We start from the raw sequence: 22,113 nt of genomic DNA, 5'->3' as shown, positions 1-22,113 counted from the left end.
GACGGTGTTGTTTCACAGTTAAATGTTGTGTGAAGTTGAATCCTCGTGTTTATGCGTTTACCGGCTAACTCTCGGGTTAACAGCACTCTTATCGCGTGACTTTTGTTTACAGCTGTGCTTCTCTTATACCAGAATGAGAAATAAAAACTCTCACAGCACATGATTCTCTCTTGTGCGTTATGTTGATTGTATCAAGTTTTAACTAAATGTCCTATAAGTTTCACGTTCCTTGAGCTACAAAATGTATTTAACCTTATGGTTAAATTTGAATGTTTTCTTGAATGTGATCCTCACATTGCACGGCAATTCGTATACTGTAAATTTGTTAGAAAAACTAAGATTTCTGCTTTGGTAAGGCACAGCATAAGAATAAAATATAAATGGGTGAAAATAAAATACAACTTTGCATATGATGTGTTATTTGAAGAAAAATTAATTAAGCATGTAGTAATAAATTTACCTTAAGAGATTCAGCTTAAAAAAAAAGGCTTTCGATCATTATGTGAAATTCACAATAGCATCTTATAAGTAGTCACATGCAAAATCCTAGTTTAAAAACTTTGATTGTGTTATGTTGCATTTTCAAGTAGATTTATTTCATCAGGAAATAGATTAATTTCATAGAATGGAAATAGATTTGTATATTCTTTGTTAATAGAAATAGATTTATTTGTTTATTTCAAGTAGATTCTTTGTACATCAATGTCACTATTCTTTAAATGTCTTTTAATTACCTCTTCTGAAGTATTGTTTTTTGTTTAATTTTCTGTAATTTGATTATTTTATTCAGAGGATTGCAATATTCACAGAGAAGTAGTTTGAAATGTAATTATTTCCGTGGAGATTCGTGCTTTAAAATATTATACCCCCTCCTCTTCATACATATAATATTTTACATCCATGTAGGAAAAATAAAAATAGCCTATTAAAATAAAAAAAACCTTATTTGCATTCAATATTTTTTAATACCACACATTTGTTTGATCCCTAAAATGTCAAATCAGAAGAGATTACTACATTTGTAGGGTTCTTCTTCCTCCTACATTTATTGTAGAAGTATCGACAATACGTTTTAAGACGAAAACAATTTTGTTGTTGAATTTCAAACTGTAGGTACCGGCACCCTTATTGTTCTCCCGCTCTCTCTCTCACTGGTTCTCAAGCATATCCAGAAGTTTACTCATCTCTCTCGTAGGAGGTTCCGTCTGCGCCTCAGAGTCAACCGAAGTTCCAGAGGCAACAGTGATGTCAGACAATCCAGATATCACGGATGCATCCGGCGACACAGGCTTCCCACGAGAAAATAAAGGTCTTATATTCCTGATGGGGTCCCTCTTCGACAGAGTTCGACTGCTCTCAAAAGCCTCTGTCATCGAGTCTCCCAAAGATTCCTTACTGGACAGCCCCATGATCTGTAAACTCGCCTTAAGTTTCTGTTTAGTATTGAGCTTTTTCTTCTTCGTTAATTTCTTCTCCGCCAACTCTTTCAACGCTTGTTTCAATTCTACGGTAGCTTTAACCACCAGGTACTCACTGAACTGTCTATCTGTCACGTATTCCCGGTCATTTTCTAGGATTTCCCGCGTAATCCACGCCATGGCTGCTCGTTCTACCAGCATCGCCTCTGTGTTTTCCTCGTCCTCATCCAATGTCACGGATAACACACGGTCTAGAGACCGCTGACTCAGAGGTTCACTATTGAGGAGGTTGGTGTTGATGGAGTGGATGACACTGGCGACTCTACCTTCAGAGGAGTGCTTGTTCTGGAGGAAGTGGTAAAAGTTGTGCATACTCGACCAGAAGTAGAAGGTGAAACCTGTGAATGAATTATGAAATTGGTTTACAACCGCTCCTTAATGGTTTTGTGAATGATGAGAGACCAAAACGCAGATACATGTAGTCATATAGAAAATATGCCAGTAGAAATTAGAAGGTAGAAGGTAGATTTCTAATAATAGTACTACAGTAGGCCTATAACTGGTTCTAGAGATTTCACTCTATCATTTTAATACAATATAAAGTTTGGTGATGATGGACATGAATATCTTGAGAAAAAAGTACATGATAAGTTATGAGTAAAGATAAAGCAGAACATAGCCAAATATCGTGGTATTCAGGATCACGGTGGCACCCCTCGTACACCACAATCATGGTCTGTTGACGTTTCAGTATTTTGTATATGCCATTCTTCAGAGTGGCAATGGAGAATGTACTATCAATGCAACATTTTAGTGTACATACGTTTCCATTGTTCTGTGGCTGTGGAAATCCTTACTTCAGCGTGTTCAGGGTGATCTTAACATACATAGACACAACATACATACTTAACATACATAAAGTACAAAATATTGGATTTTGTAATTTTTTTAGTTTTATTGGAGCCAGTATACATCTAAATTTGGAAGATATACTTACAGAACTGAGCGCCTTGAAGAGCTGAATACTGAACACATGGGTAGTAGAAGACATTGTGGGACGCACACAGCACTATGCCTACCAGAGAGATGACCAACTCTCGCACTACCGATCTTAGCAGAGTCACCACCAGCCATGGCACCAACAATATGTTCTGGCGCTCCTGCAACTCATATCACGTCAATTAAACAGATTTTTATACAACATACATAGATACGCAGTGGAGTAATAAAGTAAAGATTACTTGAGTGATTACAAAGTCAAATCACTTGGAAGTGCAGTTCTAGGAGAAAAAAAGTAAATGTTGAGTTCATTAAAGCAAAATTCACCTGAAGACTTTACTTGGATAATTCATTATAAACCCAAATATAAAAACTTCTTAAATAAAGAAAGGAGTCTCCAAATAAGGTATTAGAATGATTTTGGACCTTAGGGTTACTATGGAGTCTACACGGTAAGAGTTACTTTCCTACATAGAAATTCTCTAAAGACAATGATCAAGTTTCGTAATGTGCCATTATACAAATGTAATCCTTCCTTCCACAATCTTCCTTCCAAACATTTCATTAATTAATTCTTCTAGTTCGCCAAAATTTTTATAGTTATTGGTTTGATCTGAACATTCGAGTTCTGGTGTGAACCAACAATTATTCTATCCTAGGTATTGTAATCGATCGGAACTTCAGTATAGTAAAGGTAAATGCTTCTTCTTCACAGCTTAAACTATACTTCATGGGCAAAATTGAACTATTTAAAAAACGGAAATGCATATTTACCGTGATGACAGGGTAAGGAAGGAGTATGTGAGTGGCTAGTGACAAATGCACAGTGTAGGCTCCGACGACGTCCACCACTCTTGATACTAGAACATTCGAGGTAATGGTGAGAAATCAACCCCCAACTGAACATAAAGATTACAAGATGCGTTATTATCAATGTCAATGAGATGGGGACGCTACCTATGTGCGCATTTTGAGTGAGGGCTGAGTAGAATGGAGTGAGATACCTTTTACTGACCAAAACCAACTGTTTCATTAGTAAGGGCCATTTGACCATGTAGGCATTACAAGGCACGTTTCATTATGACCATTTTAGCTTAACAACTTTTCACAAGAATTTTTATTATTTTGGTTTAATTTTTCTAATTTTCATTTTAAACTTACTTTGGTAAATCAACCCGAGGTCGGTGAGGTCTCCCTGGTCGGATGTGTTTGCCAGAGTCGCGTTGGATACACCTTCACCATAGTCAGGGACGGGTGGAAGAAGATTGTTGAGACGTATGAATGGACGGTAGCCTGCAGCTTCAGCAAGTATCTCTACCTGTGTGAGTTTTCGATATTAAAATCAGTCTGTAATTTGACAATTTTCAAACAAGTTTTTGCCGTTCTACCGATTTAAGGAATCTATTCTAATTGACTTGTATCTCTAGCTGCAGGAAAGAAAGGTACATAGGTAACTTGCTTATGGGTTGACAGTTCGTTTTTAACCTCTATTATGTTTTGCCAAAAATATACATGTGATGAACAAGAAAAAGTCGGAGCGGTGAGCACTGTGCGGAAATTCCTATCGCACAGGGTAAAGACTTCTTTCACCATGAGCGTTGTAGCATTGATAAAAGGAGTAAAGCGTTGACTGTAAATCCAGTTGTAGTATATGAGGGCGAGGGCGGTGCTGTACTTTTCCCTAGACACTAGCGACTAGTGCTACACAAAAAACAACATTTACATTCTATAGAGGTTTAAAGAACTGTGCATAAATAGTATTAGGCTAATACGATATGATGCGTTTATAAACACTCTACTTGTAATGGCCCATTACATTGAAACAAAAACATGGACGTTCAAGGTTAAAAGAGGCTGCTAACCTCTTCAAAAAGTGTATAGTACCTAGGAACCAAATGACTCTTTGCACTTATTAAACTGTTAAATTTCAAAACACTCAGTTACACTTGCATTTATTGACACAACATTTCTGGGACGAAGTTAAGAAACATTTAAGGACGAAGATCAAAGAACATCTGAACTAGGAGTAGATGAGAACCCTTATCGAAAATATTTCATAAATTCGTAACACTGCACAGTATGAAAATGCACACTTACAAAGAATACTTGTGTTTTGTATAACTTACAATCCCCAGCGTTGTGAAGAAAAGCAGCTCTGTGTTGTGAGAGATTATGTTCCAACCCTTGTCTACAATGTTAGAGTCAGACGTCTGGTCTGATCCTGAGTCTTGACCATCTTCCATCTTGACCAACCGAGACTTAACCTATGAACTTGACACTGTTTGTAAACAACCTCTGAAATTATAAACATCAGCTGATGAATTACTCCTTGAATAGTTAGTTTTTGTCATTGCGATTAAAAGGTTTTCCAGTAGTTAATTTGGCAAAAAAAACCCAATTTTCTCAAGAAAACAAGAAAACGAGGATTTTTTACTACATTAAATTAAATCAACAACTGTTAAAAACAGTTAATTATCTAATAAGATAATTCGTGAATAAGATCTATTTAACGGTTTTAATATGTAAAACAATCAAAACATTTACATGTTATCAGTAATGTGTAAATTTTGTTCTTCCAAGAGATTTCAAACAAGAGAGTATTGAAACTCTTAGCTGAGGTTTATAAGAAAAATATCCTCAGTTGAGACCACTAGACGACCTCAATGATAAATCTAATACTAAAAGTCGTCTAGTGGTCGAAAATTCGACCAAAAATATACTGTATAAAGTACAGACTTCTCTATTTTCACCCCATGCTGTAAATGAAAAATGTGATTGGAATTTCTTCAATTTGTTTTAGTTTTCCGTCATATTTCGTTGTTATTTCGTCTCCAGCATGGCCACAATTAAGGCCCATGTTAATTTTTAAAATTTTAAATACATTTTAATTGCTTATTTTTGAGCCTATTTTAATTTATAAAGGTATTCGGCACGTCTACAGGAAAATATATCTCTAAATATGTGTAGATTTTCCCTGCGATGCACACGAGCTGAGAAAAAAGGGTCAAGAAACATGCTTGCCTATTGATATAGGATTATGTCTGATCTTTATTTCACGGTAACACTGCAATTTCCTTTTGAAAATATATAGATCCACACCTAATTTATGACACATTGTGCGCAGTTCTTGATAGGGATTGCTTCTATGACGAGGTTACTAATGTATTTTTGTTATTTTAACACCCTATAATTATAACAAAACTTATACCAACTAGAATGAGTGTGTGGAGTCATACTGTCGTTTTACTGAACATAAGAATTATTTATCAAACAACGTGAAAAATTACATTAGGCGTAAAACAAATTTGAGTTGATAACATTTACGTAATGTATTTCTATTCCATTATACACTTGAAAAATACTTTCTATTCTTTCAAAGTAGACTAACCATTTTGTACTTTTAAATTATTTATACTGGCGTTAAACTGCAATATTGTATTAGTTTTTTAATTTATTTTTCATTTAACCAATTTCATTTTTTTTGCGTAGTACATACGCTTTAATTCAAGTGATCTATTAGGTTTTTAAACATTTTTGACCTTCTATCCTTAATTTAAAAATGCAATGTAGGTGCTACCGACACCGTTACTCCAAAGAAAGGTAGTTTCTACCTGCCACATTTCCTCCCTCATGATTGGATTACGACTAGGTTTAATCAGCTGATCAGCTGATGTCAGCTGACAGGCTCATCTCATCTAATCAGCTGAGATGACGTCATTCTGACATGACTGACAGCCTCAGCCTGCCTCGTCTCAGCACTTACTACCATTTAGGCTCATTAATCTGGGTTGAAATGAAATTCCCAGTTGTATAAGATGTTCGATAAACATATCAAAGCTATGAATGATTGGATATTGATAATGAAGTATACCGATGTTATAGTTGTCACCAGTTTTTCAATAGAAATGGACGTAGTTAAGTTGAGCCACGAACGTTGATATAAATTACTGATTTCCGTCATATACGCTAACTTTTAAATCAAACCGAACTGATACCACGACTTATTCCAAGCTATTGTATTTTTTGTGCCACGTAAAATATCTCAGTAACCAAAACTAAAGAAGAAAAACAATTTTAAACTGGAGCACACTCTTTTCATTTCCTTACGTGTTTGTTCTTAGCACAAAAATATACTTGATTTTATATTACTTGCCCATTTATGCACCGACAATTTTCAAACATGGACACAATTTATAATTAAGGTTTTACCAATATTCTGGGAAATTACAGTTCCTTAACCCTTGTAGGTACAAAGTGGTGGCGTATTGACAAATTATACTTAAAAACATTAAATATTTGTGTTTTTGTTTAACGTTAAAAGCCATTTCTCAACTTCAGTTTCAGTAAAACTATTCCGGAAAAAGTTAGGTTATCCATGTCTCAAGTGATATTCTTCAGTCAAAAAACTGTTCTTCAACAATGAGAGTCAGAACTGAAACGTAGTAAACAAATCAGATAAGCTCAAATATAATTCAGATAAAATAACTCAAGAAAATGATTTTTTTATGCAAATTGGTAAAATTTTCAATTTGCGACCATTTTGTTTCTATAAGGGAGCTGGAATTTTCCCAGAATATATCTAAAACCTACTTTATAAATTGTGTCATGTTTCAAAATGCTCGGTCTACAAATGATCAAAGAATATAAAATCAAACGTTTAATCCTCTTCGTGGGACACTCTGTACATCCCGAAGATTTTCCGAACTTTTCCATCGAACCTACTAGACCTTGAAGTATTATCAATTCTTTATAATAGTTAATAATTATAATAGTCAAAACCTTCAATTAATCATAGAAAAAATCTGAATTCAAACAAAATGTGCTAAATATTAAAATTTTTGTAATATTGAATTCTTCTAAAATATACGTTACACGGAGAGCTTAACTATCGGACTGCGATGAAATCATATAAATACCTTATTTATATGTTGTTTATATGTTATTTATATGTTATTTAATTGTATTTAATGTTTTGTATGTTAGGTTAGCATTTATCATGCACTTAAGGGGATTCGGCACTCCTTTGGGAGTATTCCCCCCCCCCCCCAGATATTTGACCATTTTCAGTACCGAATCCTCTTAAGGGAATGCAAAAGACAGTTGAGTAGATATAATTTTGTATATAACATTATAACTACTCATAGGGCTATTTCAAGCTGTGAAGAATCTCTGTAGTTTATTTGGGAATTAAAATCTAGCTAGCTAACCTAAATATATTCTGAAGACAGAGTACGAATAAAGTATGTTTTTATTTTGAATACGGAACTTTCATCACTTTACCAAAAAAATGAGATGAATCGTTCGTCCGCGTCTACCACTTTACATATGCATTTGTCACTGCCTTCTCACGATCTTACACAAAAACTAACTTATCGTCCCAATCCAGGCTATTCATCCTCCATTTGTTGAGAGGTTATCTTGAAGCTTTAACTTGTAAATGTGCAAAACCTATCATTGTTTAAAAATATATTTGTCTTCCTAAATACGGATTTGAACATCACCGAAAGACATTTTAAGTTGAGCTGGGTGCTTTAGTAATTGAAAAAACTTCCTTTACTTAACATTATTTTAGGGGGAAAGAAGATTCAAGTGTATTTATTATTTTGAAGTAAAATCATTGTAATATATTATTACAATGATGCAATGATCAAGACAATGAAATAAGACCAAATTTATTTTCATTGTGATTTATTGAACTTAATTGTCTTTTTTTATTTATTTTTTAAATATATTCTAATTAGATGGACATGTTTATTTATTCTTATAGATTAGATGATTATAGCATGTCACTATTATTTTACCTTCTGTGTTGGTGTCTGCACTTTATTTATGAATTAAGTTTCTAATAATTACGTCCACAGAATCGATTTGAAAACTGATGTTTGCCCTTTGAAAATTTCATTAATATAAAAGCGCACGTTCTGCAAATGTCCTTAAATTGACTAAAATAATCTTAAACACAACACATTTAGTGGAAATTTAGTCAAGACATTTGATTGACATCAAACGAACTTAAGTGTAAGATAAAAGGTATAAATGATCAGAATATTCAACGCAAGCTTTAAACCTTGCAACAACACGTCTACTGGCAGTGTCCGACACCAAAGTAAATACAAACCTATTTTACAAAGCAGTAAAACTGTAATTTTGTACTTTTCGCGTATGCATTCTTCAAAAATTTCAAGTGGTCTTAATCGATGTAGAAAATAACATATTCCAGAAAATTATGATTACCTTATTTATCACATGTACGGAAATGAGTTCCAACAAGTAATATGAAGTATTTTAGTCGAACAATCGACGTTACTAAGTTATGAATGTGGTATATTTCAATATTTTTGATTATATATTTAATTTCTCTAGTGTCCCCTATAAAACGAATAGTTCCGTGGCACAGTAAACGTATCCTATACTGTTTGTCACGGGTAAATGTAGTGTGAACTGGAAATGTTGTGGCAAAGCTGTAGTCACTGCCTTTAACCTTTAGCCTTACCTGCCGTTTTGTTTTTCCACACCTGATAAAACTTAAAGAACCTGACGAATCAACAGAAACTGGGTTAAATATTCACTCTAACTAACCAATTTATTTAGGTAAGTATTCAAATCACAAAAAGAACTTCAATTACTTACCAGTGTCAGCTTGGGACAATTTTTTGAATGCAAACAAAGTTTTAGCGGAGTAAAAGTGATTCCTCTTCTACCTCAGATATTTCCAAATTTTAATTTACTTATAAGGTAAAGAGGTTCAACACGAAATGTCTTGCGGTCTCGTGAGAGTTCAACCCGATCCTGTTGCGTCGAATATCAATTCGACAGAAACATCTGGGCAAACATAGTGCATGACTTTCTTTCCGTATGGCAGTGAGGAGTAAAAAACAATTAACTTAACCTAAATACAAAGTTTAGAGACTTCCTTTTCATTATACCATTTCCAGTAAATCCCTAAGTAAAAATAGTAGACTATATTTCACTACCCGAGCCTAAAGTGACCCTTTTTCTTTCCATCCTCGAATTAATGTATTAATGTACCTGAGTAAATGTACCTCTTTTCTCTTTTGATGGCGCAACTACAGTACAAGACCATTATTTATACATCTCTACCATGTTTTCACACCCATCTGTTCTATCCAATTAGTGAGGACAAAAAATATAGTGTATTATATAGGTAACACGATGATAAACGTGAAAAAAATTAATAATTATTTTTCCAAACGATAATATTTTAAACCATATTTAAAGTTGAGGTGGAATATAGATTTCTCTTACATTGTTGTGTGCGTACAACGTAGCAGCTGATAATGCCGCCAGCTGATATCAGTTGAAATCAGCTGATTAGCAGAGACGTAATCCAATCACCTGAGCGGAAATTTGCTCGAGACGAGGTGAAGGTCCCCCCCCTCCCCCTAGCTCTAAAGGCAAATTACTGACTTGGATCTCATTTTAAGGTTAAAATCCTCGTAAATTGACGTAAGTAGTAAACAAATGTGTTACGGAGTGTCGGAATTAAACACTCTCGTCTAATTAGATTATCTTTAGGTTGTAAATGGAAGTAATTACCAAGGTATTTTTGTCGTATCCTAACTATTGGGTATACATTAGGTGGATACATTTATTTTGATTGCAGTACAAAGGATTTAATACACATAAAAAATTGTATCCCTATAAAATAGTTATTTGTGTAACTAGTACGAGAGAAATGTTCACATGGTGTTACATATTTTCAAGAGTACACGTATAAACAGTAATAATCAGTATAAACAGAATAAATGAGTAACTTTTTAACTTTCTTATTACGCACCAAGAAGAAAACAGTTCGTATGCTCGTACATACTTCTTCCTTGATTTTTCAGGTAACAGGTTTAATGAAACATGTTTTGCAGTTTCAGTTACATGTTTCTTCTAGTATACACATATATTAACAATCACTAAGTTCATTATTCTGAAACATGTTAGGCCCACTTATAATCTTTATTCTTTCAAATACTACACTTTGGGTTATGTTAAAACCAAGCGATGAACGAAAATCCATATAAAAAGCCCAAAGTACCCATGAACTTTTGATAAAACTACAAGTCACACCCCCATAAACCATATACTTAAAATGTTCGTCATGACGAGAAACCTTGTGCAAAACCATCCATTATTTCATAAATTGCCATTGCTTTCCAAAGGGAACTTTCCATATACCTAATGTTAAAAATACCTCAGCTGTACTTATTTGTTTGCTATTCTTTCAATTTATTACCTTTTTTATTTGTTTGTTTAAATGTATTATGTTTTGTTTATTTCAGCTTAACTTGACCAATCAATGGTTTATAAATATAATACTTATGAAGTCAAACGGGGTGAAGCCCGTGGGTAACAGCTAGTAGAATATAAACACGAAATGACAGGTTAATTATAGTCAATCAGCTGATCGTAGTAGCAGTATCTTTAAGTGTTGCCAACCTATTTCCAAGTGTACACGGATTTCGTGCATAATACAACCACACTGTTTTGTGTTGTTTGGTTAGAATACTGGTGTGCACCAAAGTATAAACCGTGCGACAAAGTATATATGGTGCGAAAATGTAAGTAAATGCAGCAATTAGCAGCTTTATGTACTATAATCAGTGCAAGGAAGCCAACTTTGTCGGGTGACTGTAGGAAAACAATATTTGTTGTTTAGTTTGATTAGTACTGGACATTAAATAATAGAACGCTCAGGGTCCTTAAAATCCTTTATCAATGCTAGATATAGAACAAGACCATCGTAGCTTCTTAGATATATTCCATGACAAAGTTTGCTTTAAAAAGGTTTTTATCAAAACTACACCACCATGACAAAAGTTTAGTTTCATCATTGACTGAAGGTTTTATGTTAAAACGTCAATACCAAAATGGAGTAATTGCACTTAATTTTACACAATCTCAACTTTAAAATCTACTTGATATTGAACTGTTTTCAGAAAGAATAATTAAATCCCATTAGTAATGTGAAAAATGTTAAATTTAAATTTTACCATCGATGTATGATCATTTTCAATCTTGTAGTATTGTCTATAATATCAATACTATCTGGCTATAAGTAATATCACGCTAATTGCATATACAGAATTATATTTTGTATACTTTTTTATATTTAGTTTTAATATGCATTGATACATACACGACACAATAATACTATCATCACTGTGTATAAGACAGAAACCAGAAACCCTGCTTCAATACCACCAAAGTTTTGTTACACGAAATTGACGATGTAAATATTGGCAAATTTTTAAATCCCTCATTTTACTTAAGATCTTCGAGCTGAAATATTAATTGTGAGATATTGTCACTTGGTGAGCTATAACCAGCTGATTAATGTAGACGTAACTCGATCAGCTGAAGCGGAAATTCGTCTAGATGCGATTGAACTTTGCCACTATAGATGCTGTTGTGAAGCAAGGCACAACTTTAGTGTAACACATTTAGGCTAGTTTAAGTTTATGATTACAATTTGAGTCAAATTGAAATAGTATATTCCATGCATAAGTGCACAGGATCATTTTGGTTTCTAAAACGGATTCTATAAATAGTTAATAGTAGTTTACGCAACGATTGCGTAAACCTACGACAGTGTTTTAATTATGTATTAAAAATCACTACTCTTAACTTCTAAGAGAGGTTATGTTTTCGTTTATAAACTCTCATTGCCACTGACAGTGATGCAACGAAACATTGTATCAATCACTAATAGCACAACTCAACAATTAAATTGGCCTGAACAGCTGATTAGTTGAAGTTTGAATATTATAATTTTTTTTCTTTTCTCTCAATCCTTGAACCTCATTGGTTCGTTACCCGTGTTGTTATGAGTAAAACTATGCTGTTACGAAAGTAAACAATGCTGTTAGGGAAACTTTTCAATTCAAAGAACTGGACCGAAACGTCTACTTTAAAAACGCTCGTAGGTAAAAAAAACAAATATGCATGTTAAAAGTATACCGTTATCAGCTGATTTAAAATTTATAAAGTTATATATTTTTTTACAAATGTAAGATGGTACATGTTAGAAGCACGTGTATAAGCATATATTGTAAGCATATAGTGTTCATATAAATGGAGTAGTTGAAGAAATGTTACGTCATATTTTGCCCAAGATAGCAATGCAATAGTTTGTTTTGGGTTTATGTACATTACAATGCCACCATATAAAACGGTATAAAGTTAACATAGCATTAACTACAATGTTACTGTTTGTCACTGTTAAATGTGACGGAAAGTGAGAATGCCGTGTTTATGCACCAGCCAAAAAAATACGCACTTCTCCCAGACTTACTGTAGTGTCAACTGTTTTGTAATACTCCTTCCAACACTCGGTAACATTAAATGAAGTTGGTTTCCCACAATTATTGATTTGGTTCGCTTATGTAGATACTAATATATATATATGAAAAATAGAAAAATAGGGCTACTATATATAAATAAAGATTAAACATTAATAAACTTAGTACCCAAGTAAAATTTCAAAGTAAATGTTTACTTTGAAAATGGCCTTAGAGCCGAAACTATAGTCAGTAAATATTTTAATAAATAATTTTACTTGGGTACTAAGTTTATTAATGTTTAATCTTTATATATATATTTATTTATTTGCTACAATCGTTAAAATTAAACAATCTATAAGGATTTTTCAATTTAGATGGCCATTTTCACGTGTAAAGTTTGAACTATGTATCTAATAATTGCAATGATTTCTGAATAAGAAACAATACTTAAGTGTAGCTTGGGTTGCATAAGTGAAAGTAGCATCGTTGTTTGAGCCTATCACATAACTACCTATACATATTATCTTTATCTACATTTCTACACTAGAGTAGTAGATATTTGTGTAACTAGTGTATGAAGTGGCACTTTGCTGCATAGGAGAGAAATGTTTACTAGTGCAGCAAAGGCACTTTGCACTCGCAGTACACATTATATTTTTCCTACAGTTACTATAAAGCATAAACATGATTAGTCTTTCAAACACTATACAACACGCCTTTAGGTTAGGTTAAATCCAAACGTTGAACGCAATGGCTATGATGGTTCTTAAAAAAAAATTTAATACATACCACCGTAAACTCATTTAAATTTAAATATTGTTTAAATCATATAAAAACGTATTGAGTGTTTAGCTACCGATAGCTAACAATTTGCCTTTCCGTTATTAAAGTAAACATATTGTTGCAAACTCTTGAAAACATATCTAGGCCCTACTGCTTGAAAGAAAATGTTATATTTACGATTTGAAACGTCTAGACATAATGTATGTTGTTCAATTTAAAACACACCTGTATACGGTAACTAACCATTTAAATGCTAATGAAATGGTGGTGCTGCTAAACAAATTAATGGAAGTATATCTTTTAAAGCTGCGTGTTGTGTAAGAATTCTCAGATGTGAACTTCTTTGTGTCGTACGTGAAACAAACAATTTAGTTCGACCTAGTATTGATATTTATAGAATGTTGAGATGTCAATCTCACTTAGACGACATGTTGATAACTTGGAACCAAGAATTTCATATAGTCCATTGGAAAGTGAACCTTACTAAGGTTACTCTTTTAACCTAATTGAAGTAATTTTAATTGAATCAGTTTGCAATTAATTGAGCTTGAAACTACAGAAGTCTAATAACACTTGTAATAATATATTCACACTTTCACACTTATACAAACCTGTTGACTCACAAGACATATAAAAGATGGTTAGTGGTGACCGATTTCGATTAACCACTCCAATCAATTTAAAATATGTATTTACCGTCTTTTGAGTCAACAGTGGTAAAAGGGGTCATTATATATTTACAAATTTTATTAGACGTATTTTTCTATTGCCCTTCCAGGTAATTTAATAACACGTGAGCCTAAGAAGTAATTTAATTAGTGACCAGTATATCTAATTAAAATCGATTTCCAAAGCACCATTTATTATTATAAAATAATACTAAACAACGGAACAATTACAAAACAATTAAATTAATAATTTTTGGAAGATGGCTGTTATTTTATCTGCAATTCAGCCCCAACATGTGTCCCTAAACATGAAAATATTCAGGGATTTTTGTGCGTCGCCACAATATCAATTTTGTAGGAAAATATTAACTATTATCATCCGGTGCAACAGTATAAACATTATTCTAAAAAAACTATTATTTTTTATCACATGAAACTTCATGATATCGTTAGCTCAGCCATTATTGCAAGTGCACATTATGTAATAGCAGAGTTAATGACTACAGAATACAACACTGCACCTTACATTGTAATTGTGTAATACTAAACTTAATGCACAATTACACTATACAATCTGGATAATGATTACCAAGTTATAACGATAATGACCTCATAAGGATCATTATACTCTACGCGTTGGTTGATTATCTCATTAATAATTAATCTACGCAGCATAGTTTTATTTAATAGTCATATTCTATTTGGGGACCAAGAAGCCGTTCAAATAGGGGCTTAAAAGTGTAATATAGAGATTATTATAACGTAGGAGTGTTTTTTATTATTTAATTACTTCACAGGCAATTCAACTTGCTAATCTATCTCAAATATTTCACAAAATATTTTAGGCAACGAACCTGGAATCAAAATAAACCTATTCTATGAGTGTCTATAACATCGATTCAGGGCTCTTTTTTAACTATTCAATGGCCACTCGTTTAAACAGAATCGTATGGATGGCATCATAAATATAAAAAAATATTCTCATTTGCATTGTTTAAAAATTATGCATTTAGATGTTTAAATAATAATGTTTGATATACAGTGTGGCTCATAAATAACTTCCACTCCACCTTTAATTTTGAACCTTTTGAGATATAATAACAAAATGACAGCTAAAAGTATAGAAACAATGTGGAGATCAATTTCAATTTACAAACTATCTTGTAATGTTCTCATTCACCATTGACCCCATTACGAGGAATAATATATTACCTATATGTCAAATTTAATCATGGCATTTTTGATAAAAAAATCAATTATTATAGGCGTGGTAATATTCTTTTATTAATGCAGTGCACCACAGTCAAACCCTACAGGTACACCCCCTGTAAATGACCTCCTCATAAGGTATCTAGATTGTTAAGAAAGAATTAGCAACATAAATTTTAGAATGTATAATAAGTACTCTAAAATATTCGTTGAGAGTAAATATGTTAGAAAAGCGTGAAAGACATAGAATACACTTTCTGTGGAATTAAGGTTGGTTGTATGTGAAATATTATTTTCGTAATGGGGCGAGAATGAGAATAACATGTGATGCAACAGGAGGGGAGGATAGTTATGTAGTAGGGATGGAAGCGAGGAGGGTGAAAATTATTCTTCTATCTCACCGTCATTTGTGTCTGTGTGCTTTCAACGCTATATAGGGCAATACGATGTATAGAACATAACGTGAACAAATAAGGTTATACATTTCTGTTGAATGTATTTTGCATGAACCCATAATATATATCTTTTAAACGATTACATCGGTTTAACATAATGGGTTTTGCCATTACGCTTTCAAAAGTTTGAGTACGAACAAAGGACAAAAAGAGGAGCCAATTTATTGATCCTAGGTGGACAGCTGGCTCCAGTTTTTAGCCATTTAAAAGCTTCTGGCCTTTCTCGAATCGAACTGGCGACCATCTAATATACACTTAGCAATGGATGAATAGTTAACTTTTACTACCCACTCATATGTAACTAAGGGTTTTAAGGAAATTCAGATGTTACAAGTCAGAAAACAAACTTGCAGAGACGCCATCGTCTTTTCATACAATGTATCCAGTTGAAATGTACCTTCTAGTTTGCCTGCAATTAATTACAGTTAAATTTAAGATAATATTTTTTCGACAATATATGCGTGGTCAGTCGAACACATTTCAAATTTTTAAAACACATGTTAGTGGCTCAGTCTGTAGTCACGGACTTCAGGCTTAAGGCAACAATTTCGTGGGTTTGGATCCTGGAACCTGCCACTACTTTTTATCAGTACAGTTCATCCTTGTACTGTACCGGCTCACCTAAAAAATTTGTATGTTAATTATCTGAGAAATAATCCAAACACATGCTAAAAATAACTAAATTGCTGTACATATCTATATATATATATAAAGCTCAAATACCACTGACTCATTCATTCATTCATTCACTCACTCATCACGAAATCTCAGAAACCATAAGACCTAAGAACCTGAAACTTGGCAGGCATCTTCCTTTTGGGTAGTAGACACTTACTAAGAAAGGATTTTACCCTCCGACCTCTGGGCTCCGCCTCAGTGGCTCTGGAATTTCCTATGTTAACCTTATGAGAAATAGAATTAATGAATCTTAACAGCTGTTTCAATTAAACAAGTTGGTTCTGTTCTATGATGTTCAATAGCATTAAAGTTACAAGGATTACCAACAGGGTGCAGCACTATTATTTCTTTTAGTAATTTGCAACCAAAAGGTGAGTGAGCGTAGCGAACGAACTTCAACCAGGACGTGATTGAGCCATGCGAACGAGATCATCTTGAAAATTAAGAAGTTAAACGGGGCAAAGCCCGCGGGTTACAGCTAGTATTAAGATAAAAGAGGTGAAAAGTTTATTGAAAGTGTTGAAAAGTATAAAAGAGGTGAAAAGTATATTGAAAGTGTTGCGTAATTATGGTTTAGCAATTAGGCATATGTGATGTTTTTGTTTAATATAAAACTGGGGTTTTTCTTTAATTCAACCAAACAAAAAAAATCATTACTCTTTTACACTGTTGCTAACTGGTGATAAAAATTAGGAAAATCCTTAATGACGCCAATCCACGCACCTTATACGTAATCGCATTAGCATTTAAATTGTTAATTTCCGTAGACGATCAGGTGTTGGCTAAATGGAGCGAGGGGTCTTATAACAGACAACCCCCTTGCTTTATACTTTTCTAACATGAAATGAGGCTCAATATAGTGACATAAAGCACCAATAAACAAAGATTATATTTGTGACATTTTAATACATGCTTACTTGGTTGAGACAATTTGGTCCATTCCATAAGAAAGTGTTTATCTCCTATCAAAATAGCTTCTTTAATAACCATTAAATCTCTCTTTAACTTAAAACTTTTATTTCAACAATCTTTTATTTAAAAAAAGAATATTTAACCACTTGCCATGGTTAGAGAAAATGCCAAAAATTAACACAATATGCAAATCTATTTTAAGGCAAGAAGACCCTAGTTATATCCCTGATTATATACATTTTATATAACTATACTCACTTTTGTTAAGGTTCCCTCAATAACTGTGCAAGTTGCATGGTGGATTTTCTAGCAGACATTATCAAAATTAAAAATAATCTTGTTTAGAAAATATTCCACGAATTTCCTACCCAAAATTTTAATTGAAATTCTTCCTAAATAAAAACGAAAGCAAATAATCTGTAAAATACTTTATTGTATTTTAGTTTTATTTACATGCCAAGGTTATGCAGGTACGTTATTTTTATGACCAAATTTTAGAGAATGACCTCAATTCATTAATCTAAAACTACCCATGCTTTAGTTCGATTCTTAAGAAGTTGTATCATGTATTACAATTTAATTTCAATATATTTGTATAATATAAATCAAGATGTCTAATGACAAGTAAGATGGAATATTTTATCAGTAAGAATAATACAAGAAACATCAATTATCTTCAATCGACATTAGCCAACCTATGGTCTTTGAAGTGGTTTCGCTCCTTCAGTTAAGGGAGTCTCGCCAAAACCACAGAACCTATAATGATGAACCACAACTGCAGGGACCACTGAGACCATTATTGGTGACTATGGATGCGTAATTATGGTGTTCATGTACTAGACCACACATTAATATGGTACTTCAAAGTGATATTTCCTCTCTTCGAATTATTTTGAATGGATATAATAACTAATTATGCCAACTCTTCAATTAGGTAACTAGTAAATATCCAAGCAATGGGTGTTCATATGATTGTATCAAGAAGTTTAATTGTCAAGGAGCTATGAAAAACGTCATAGTGGAGTATTGGGAAATATTTTCGCACTTTATACGAATTGTGAATTGGATTTTATCGAGGTTCCTGTCAAAAGCAAAATATATTTACCAATTGCAAATGCAAATAGTTCTAAACATTAATGATGTGACAGTTTGGTAGTATACAATGAAAAGCGATTTTCAAGTTTCTCTAACAGTTACCCTATATAGAAAAGAAGGTGGTTGTGTTTATTGTAGATGGTCCAAAAACGTTAGTGAGATTCTCACTCCCAGTTTGAATACACTCATACCCATAGTCATACTATACTCGTATCATATACTCATACTAATACCCTCATACTAATACCCAGTTAGGTGTTAATCTTTTGAGAACTCCCTAAATATTCAAGTGCTTTGAATAAAATCCGTTAAGGTATAGTCTAACTGCTACAAAATTATATGCAGTGTGCAAAAATAAAAATAGTTTTTCTAATGTAAACCCATAAAATATTTATGTGTATGTAGTGTGTTTCTGGGACAGTTTTTGTATGATTTTTCTATATCATTAACGCATAGTGTTTGTGTTGTGTGCGTTTGTAAGTGTTTACAATGCTCTCTCTGTACACAGGACAGCGCCGGTTGGTCGCGACACTAACAAACATTGTCTGCCAGCCCAAGATGTTATGTCCATCCCCCTTCGTATTATCACCCCATATTTTAATATTGTTAGTAAACACATTATGCATTCAAGCGGCGTAAACCTTCAACAGGGCCTCCTTTCTTCGCGACCATTTTGAACATTCAAGGATTATCTTGGTGCAAAATGACTTAGGTAGGGTTTCTTATTTATATGAATGCATTAAACATAAAATAAACTCAAAAGGGAAGATTTTATTACAATTACTAGGGCTTCAAAAGGTTTGCAGATCTATTACCCACAAGTTCAGCCAAATGTGATGGTTCATTTAGAAATCCGAAAGTGAAATAGCTCACACAAATTAAAACAAAATATAGTGAGTGAAATTCTTAAGCCTCTTTAAATACACTCTTTAATAACACAAATGGTTTTGTTTTAAAGCATCATTTCAACTTGAAACAAGGGTTTGTCATTACCCTTTGGATAAAATCATAATATCTTCATTGTGGTGCTTGAAGTGTTTGATTACTTATAAATCACAGATGAAAACAGTATGACGTTTAACAGACTCTGCAGGTGGTTTTACACTTGGTTCTAAACCATGCCTACAGAGGAGTGTGACGAATGGGAGATAACGTGTTAAACAATTCTAAACAACCTGTCAAGGACACTTAACTAATTATTGACTGTTAAAAATGATTTTCCTATTTAATGTAAATTCAAACTATTCTGAAGTGAGCATATTACTAGCAGTATGACTTACACGATGAAAAATCCACCAGTAAATCTTTACTATAATTCAAAATTAAACTTAGTATTTTTTTTAAGCTAACAACCTGTTATTGATGAATTAATACGAATCCATTCTATATGTAAAACTCTTCTTCGTGCTAAGTAAGTTTTATCTAGCTTTCATAGTTAATATTTGAATTGAATTTGAAAAGCATCTTGGTGTACAAATAGTTTCAGTACAAACAGTAAGTTCTGAAAGGATGAAAAATTGATACTATCATTTTTAAGTCCACTCTCTACAGCACTCTCTAATCATGTAATAAATTCAGTTGGTTACCACACCCAAACTAGATAAAACATTAAATCCACCGCGAGTGCACTACAACATAGACCATATCGCACTATATTTCACTGTAGGGCCAGCTGCATGGGACGTGCACTCCACTTGGAATAATCGGCTCTCCACGCTGAATACCAAGTGTTGTGCTGTGTTGTTGATATCTACCGTGAACAACTGGGAAATTGAAGCATTCAAAATTTTATTGAATTTATGATAAGTAGCAAGAAAAATTTTAAATTAACTTTACAATGATGTTCAAGTTAATGTTTCTTTTAATTGGGACACTTTATTACTACGACCTAAACCCTTGTAAGGACTATTGGGTAGTTTCTCGTTTTTAGAGAGTGAAAGCGAGGGTTAATGAATTTAGAGTTCAAATTGAAATGTGTCATATTAAATGAACACAAACAAAACATCGACTTACACAACTAAAAACATTAAGTCCCTATGGTACAGGAAATATTTCTTTAGTACAGTAAGCTTTGATGGTTCTCATAATGTTTACAGCTCCAAAGTATAACAATCTCCACATACATGTAACACTGAAACCGAGAAAGACTCCGAGAACTCCAAGACTGTAAGCGAGGAACTCAGCGAAGCTGGTGATGCTGTATCTGATAGTGGTGTAGAAAGTCTTCCCCCGCATCATCACCTGAATGTAAGCGCGAGGAGTCGAGTTGGTTTCCTCCATCAGAGGTCCTGGGGTCTCTTGGGTAATAAGGTCGTAAGTAAGGTAGTTGCAATCTGGTAGACAATCACATTTGTACTTGGGTCTACTACAAGGATGAAGACACACCTTCACTGAATCATTATGTCTAGGGTAGAAGTAGGGCACGCAGCCACACGACATCAAATATAGTTCCACAATGCATTCCAACTCACAGTTTCTCTTTGTGTAGGATTTAAACAGGTGCAGGTTCTTCTCGTGGGCGAACAAACATCCACGTTCACGAGGTGAGTACTGTGCAAGATCACTACGAGCGAGGGAAATTCTTGGAGCGACTGCAACATCAAACATCTTCATGAATCTGACGTTTTTTCGAAGCATGTGTTCTATTTCATTGTCAAAGTAGAGTGGAATTTCATTCGGGCTGTGGATGATTACGGAGGGGACGTCTTTGCTGAGATGGGTACAAAGATTTTGGTGGGTTTCTTCCTGTTTGTGAACGACAAGGAGGATTTCCTCTAGACCGTAAATAGGCACAGTATCTAAACTACCACGAAAGTCCATCATGTTATCGTAAGACCATTCCGTGTACCTTGCATTTCTCGGGTTTCCCGCCACAATTGAAGGGGTTACCACCTTTGGTCGGAACATGTGAACATGTGGTAGGCTGTTGAAGGTCATGCACAACCGATTTTGACTGAACGAGAAGAATTGTTGAAATACCTTTGAGTCACATCTGGAATATTCAATCATCTCTTCCTTGGAGTGTGATAATTGTAAGGTTATGACATCTAATTCACAGGGAGGGAATAAAGATTCCATGTAAACATCAAACTTATTTCCTTCTATCGCTCCAGGAACGTGGGCAAAAAGCTTTTCCAACAACGGATCATCAAATCCGTACTTGGGGCACATGATGTTGGCTAAAGCGAGAGTCGCCATTTCATCGAAATCACAACTTGTTGTGAAACTGCTTTGGTTCATTGCAGGTCTTAGGCATCTTTCAATAGCAAAATCTAAATCATAGTCTTGCTTGAACCTGTTGGGAAAACATATTGTCACAGCTGGGAATGAAATGTTTTCAAAATGTACTTGACTGTTAGAAAGTGCTTGAACCACAGGAGAGGACTGCCATGTGCTGTAGGAGTTTCGGATGTATATTGAACTTATAACGATTGATAAAATGTTTACTAGTAAGAATGAAAAAGTGTAAATTTTATTTTGCTGTACGGCCATACAACATGAAGGCTTATAACTATGAAATGGATATTTTCTAAGTTGCTTGAATGTACGGTTAGGATTAAAACCGTCGTTACAATTTGATATAGTTGTTTTTCTAAGTTTACTT

At 33.7% G+C, this 22,113-nt stretch overlaps 2 protein-coding genes across 2 annotated transcripts; both read right to left on the bottom strand.

Moving 5' to 3' along the window:
* Positions 1 to 984: 984 nt before the first annotated feature.
* LOC128990835 (uncharacterized) lies at positions 985 to 4,675 on the bottom strand. Its single transcript, XM_054413448.1, has 5 exons — positions 4,544 to 4,675; positions 3,579 to 3,735; positions 3,192 to 3,277; positions 2,416 to 2,578; positions 985 to 1,816 (listed from the first exon to the last, which is right to left on the bottom strand). Exons 1-5 carry the CDS (start codon positions 4,658 to 4,660, stop codon positions 1,149 to 1,151), a joined length of 1,191 nt encoding a protein of 396 aa, XP_054269423.1. The 5' UTR covers positions 4,661 to 4,675; the 3' UTR covers positions 985 to 1,148.
* A 15,868-nt stretch (positions 4,676 to 20,543) lies between these two features.
* LOC128989385 (pickpocket protein 28-like) lies at positions 20,544 to 21,707 on the bottom strand. Its single transcript, XM_054411274.1, has one exon. It carries the CDS (start codon positions 21,705 to 21,707, stop codon positions 20,544 to 20,546), a length of 1,164 nt encoding a protein of 387 aa, XP_054267249.1.
* Between the last annotated feature and the right edge of the window lie 406 nt (positions 21,708 to 22,113).

The sequence above is a fragment of the Macrosteles quadrilineatus genome, unplaced genomic scaffold (genome assembly GCF_028750875.1).
Source record: "Macrosteles quadrilineatus isolate MER2022 unplaced genomic scaffold, UCM_ALF_1.0 Scaffold_3__2_contigs__length_128488019, whole genome shotgun sequence".
NCBI lineage: Eukaryota > Metazoa > Arthropoda > Insecta > Hemiptera > Cicadellidae > Macrosteles > Macrosteles quadrilineatus.
Note: the sequence above shows the minus strand (reverse complement) of the source record. Positions and strands in the feature narration are given on the sequence as shown.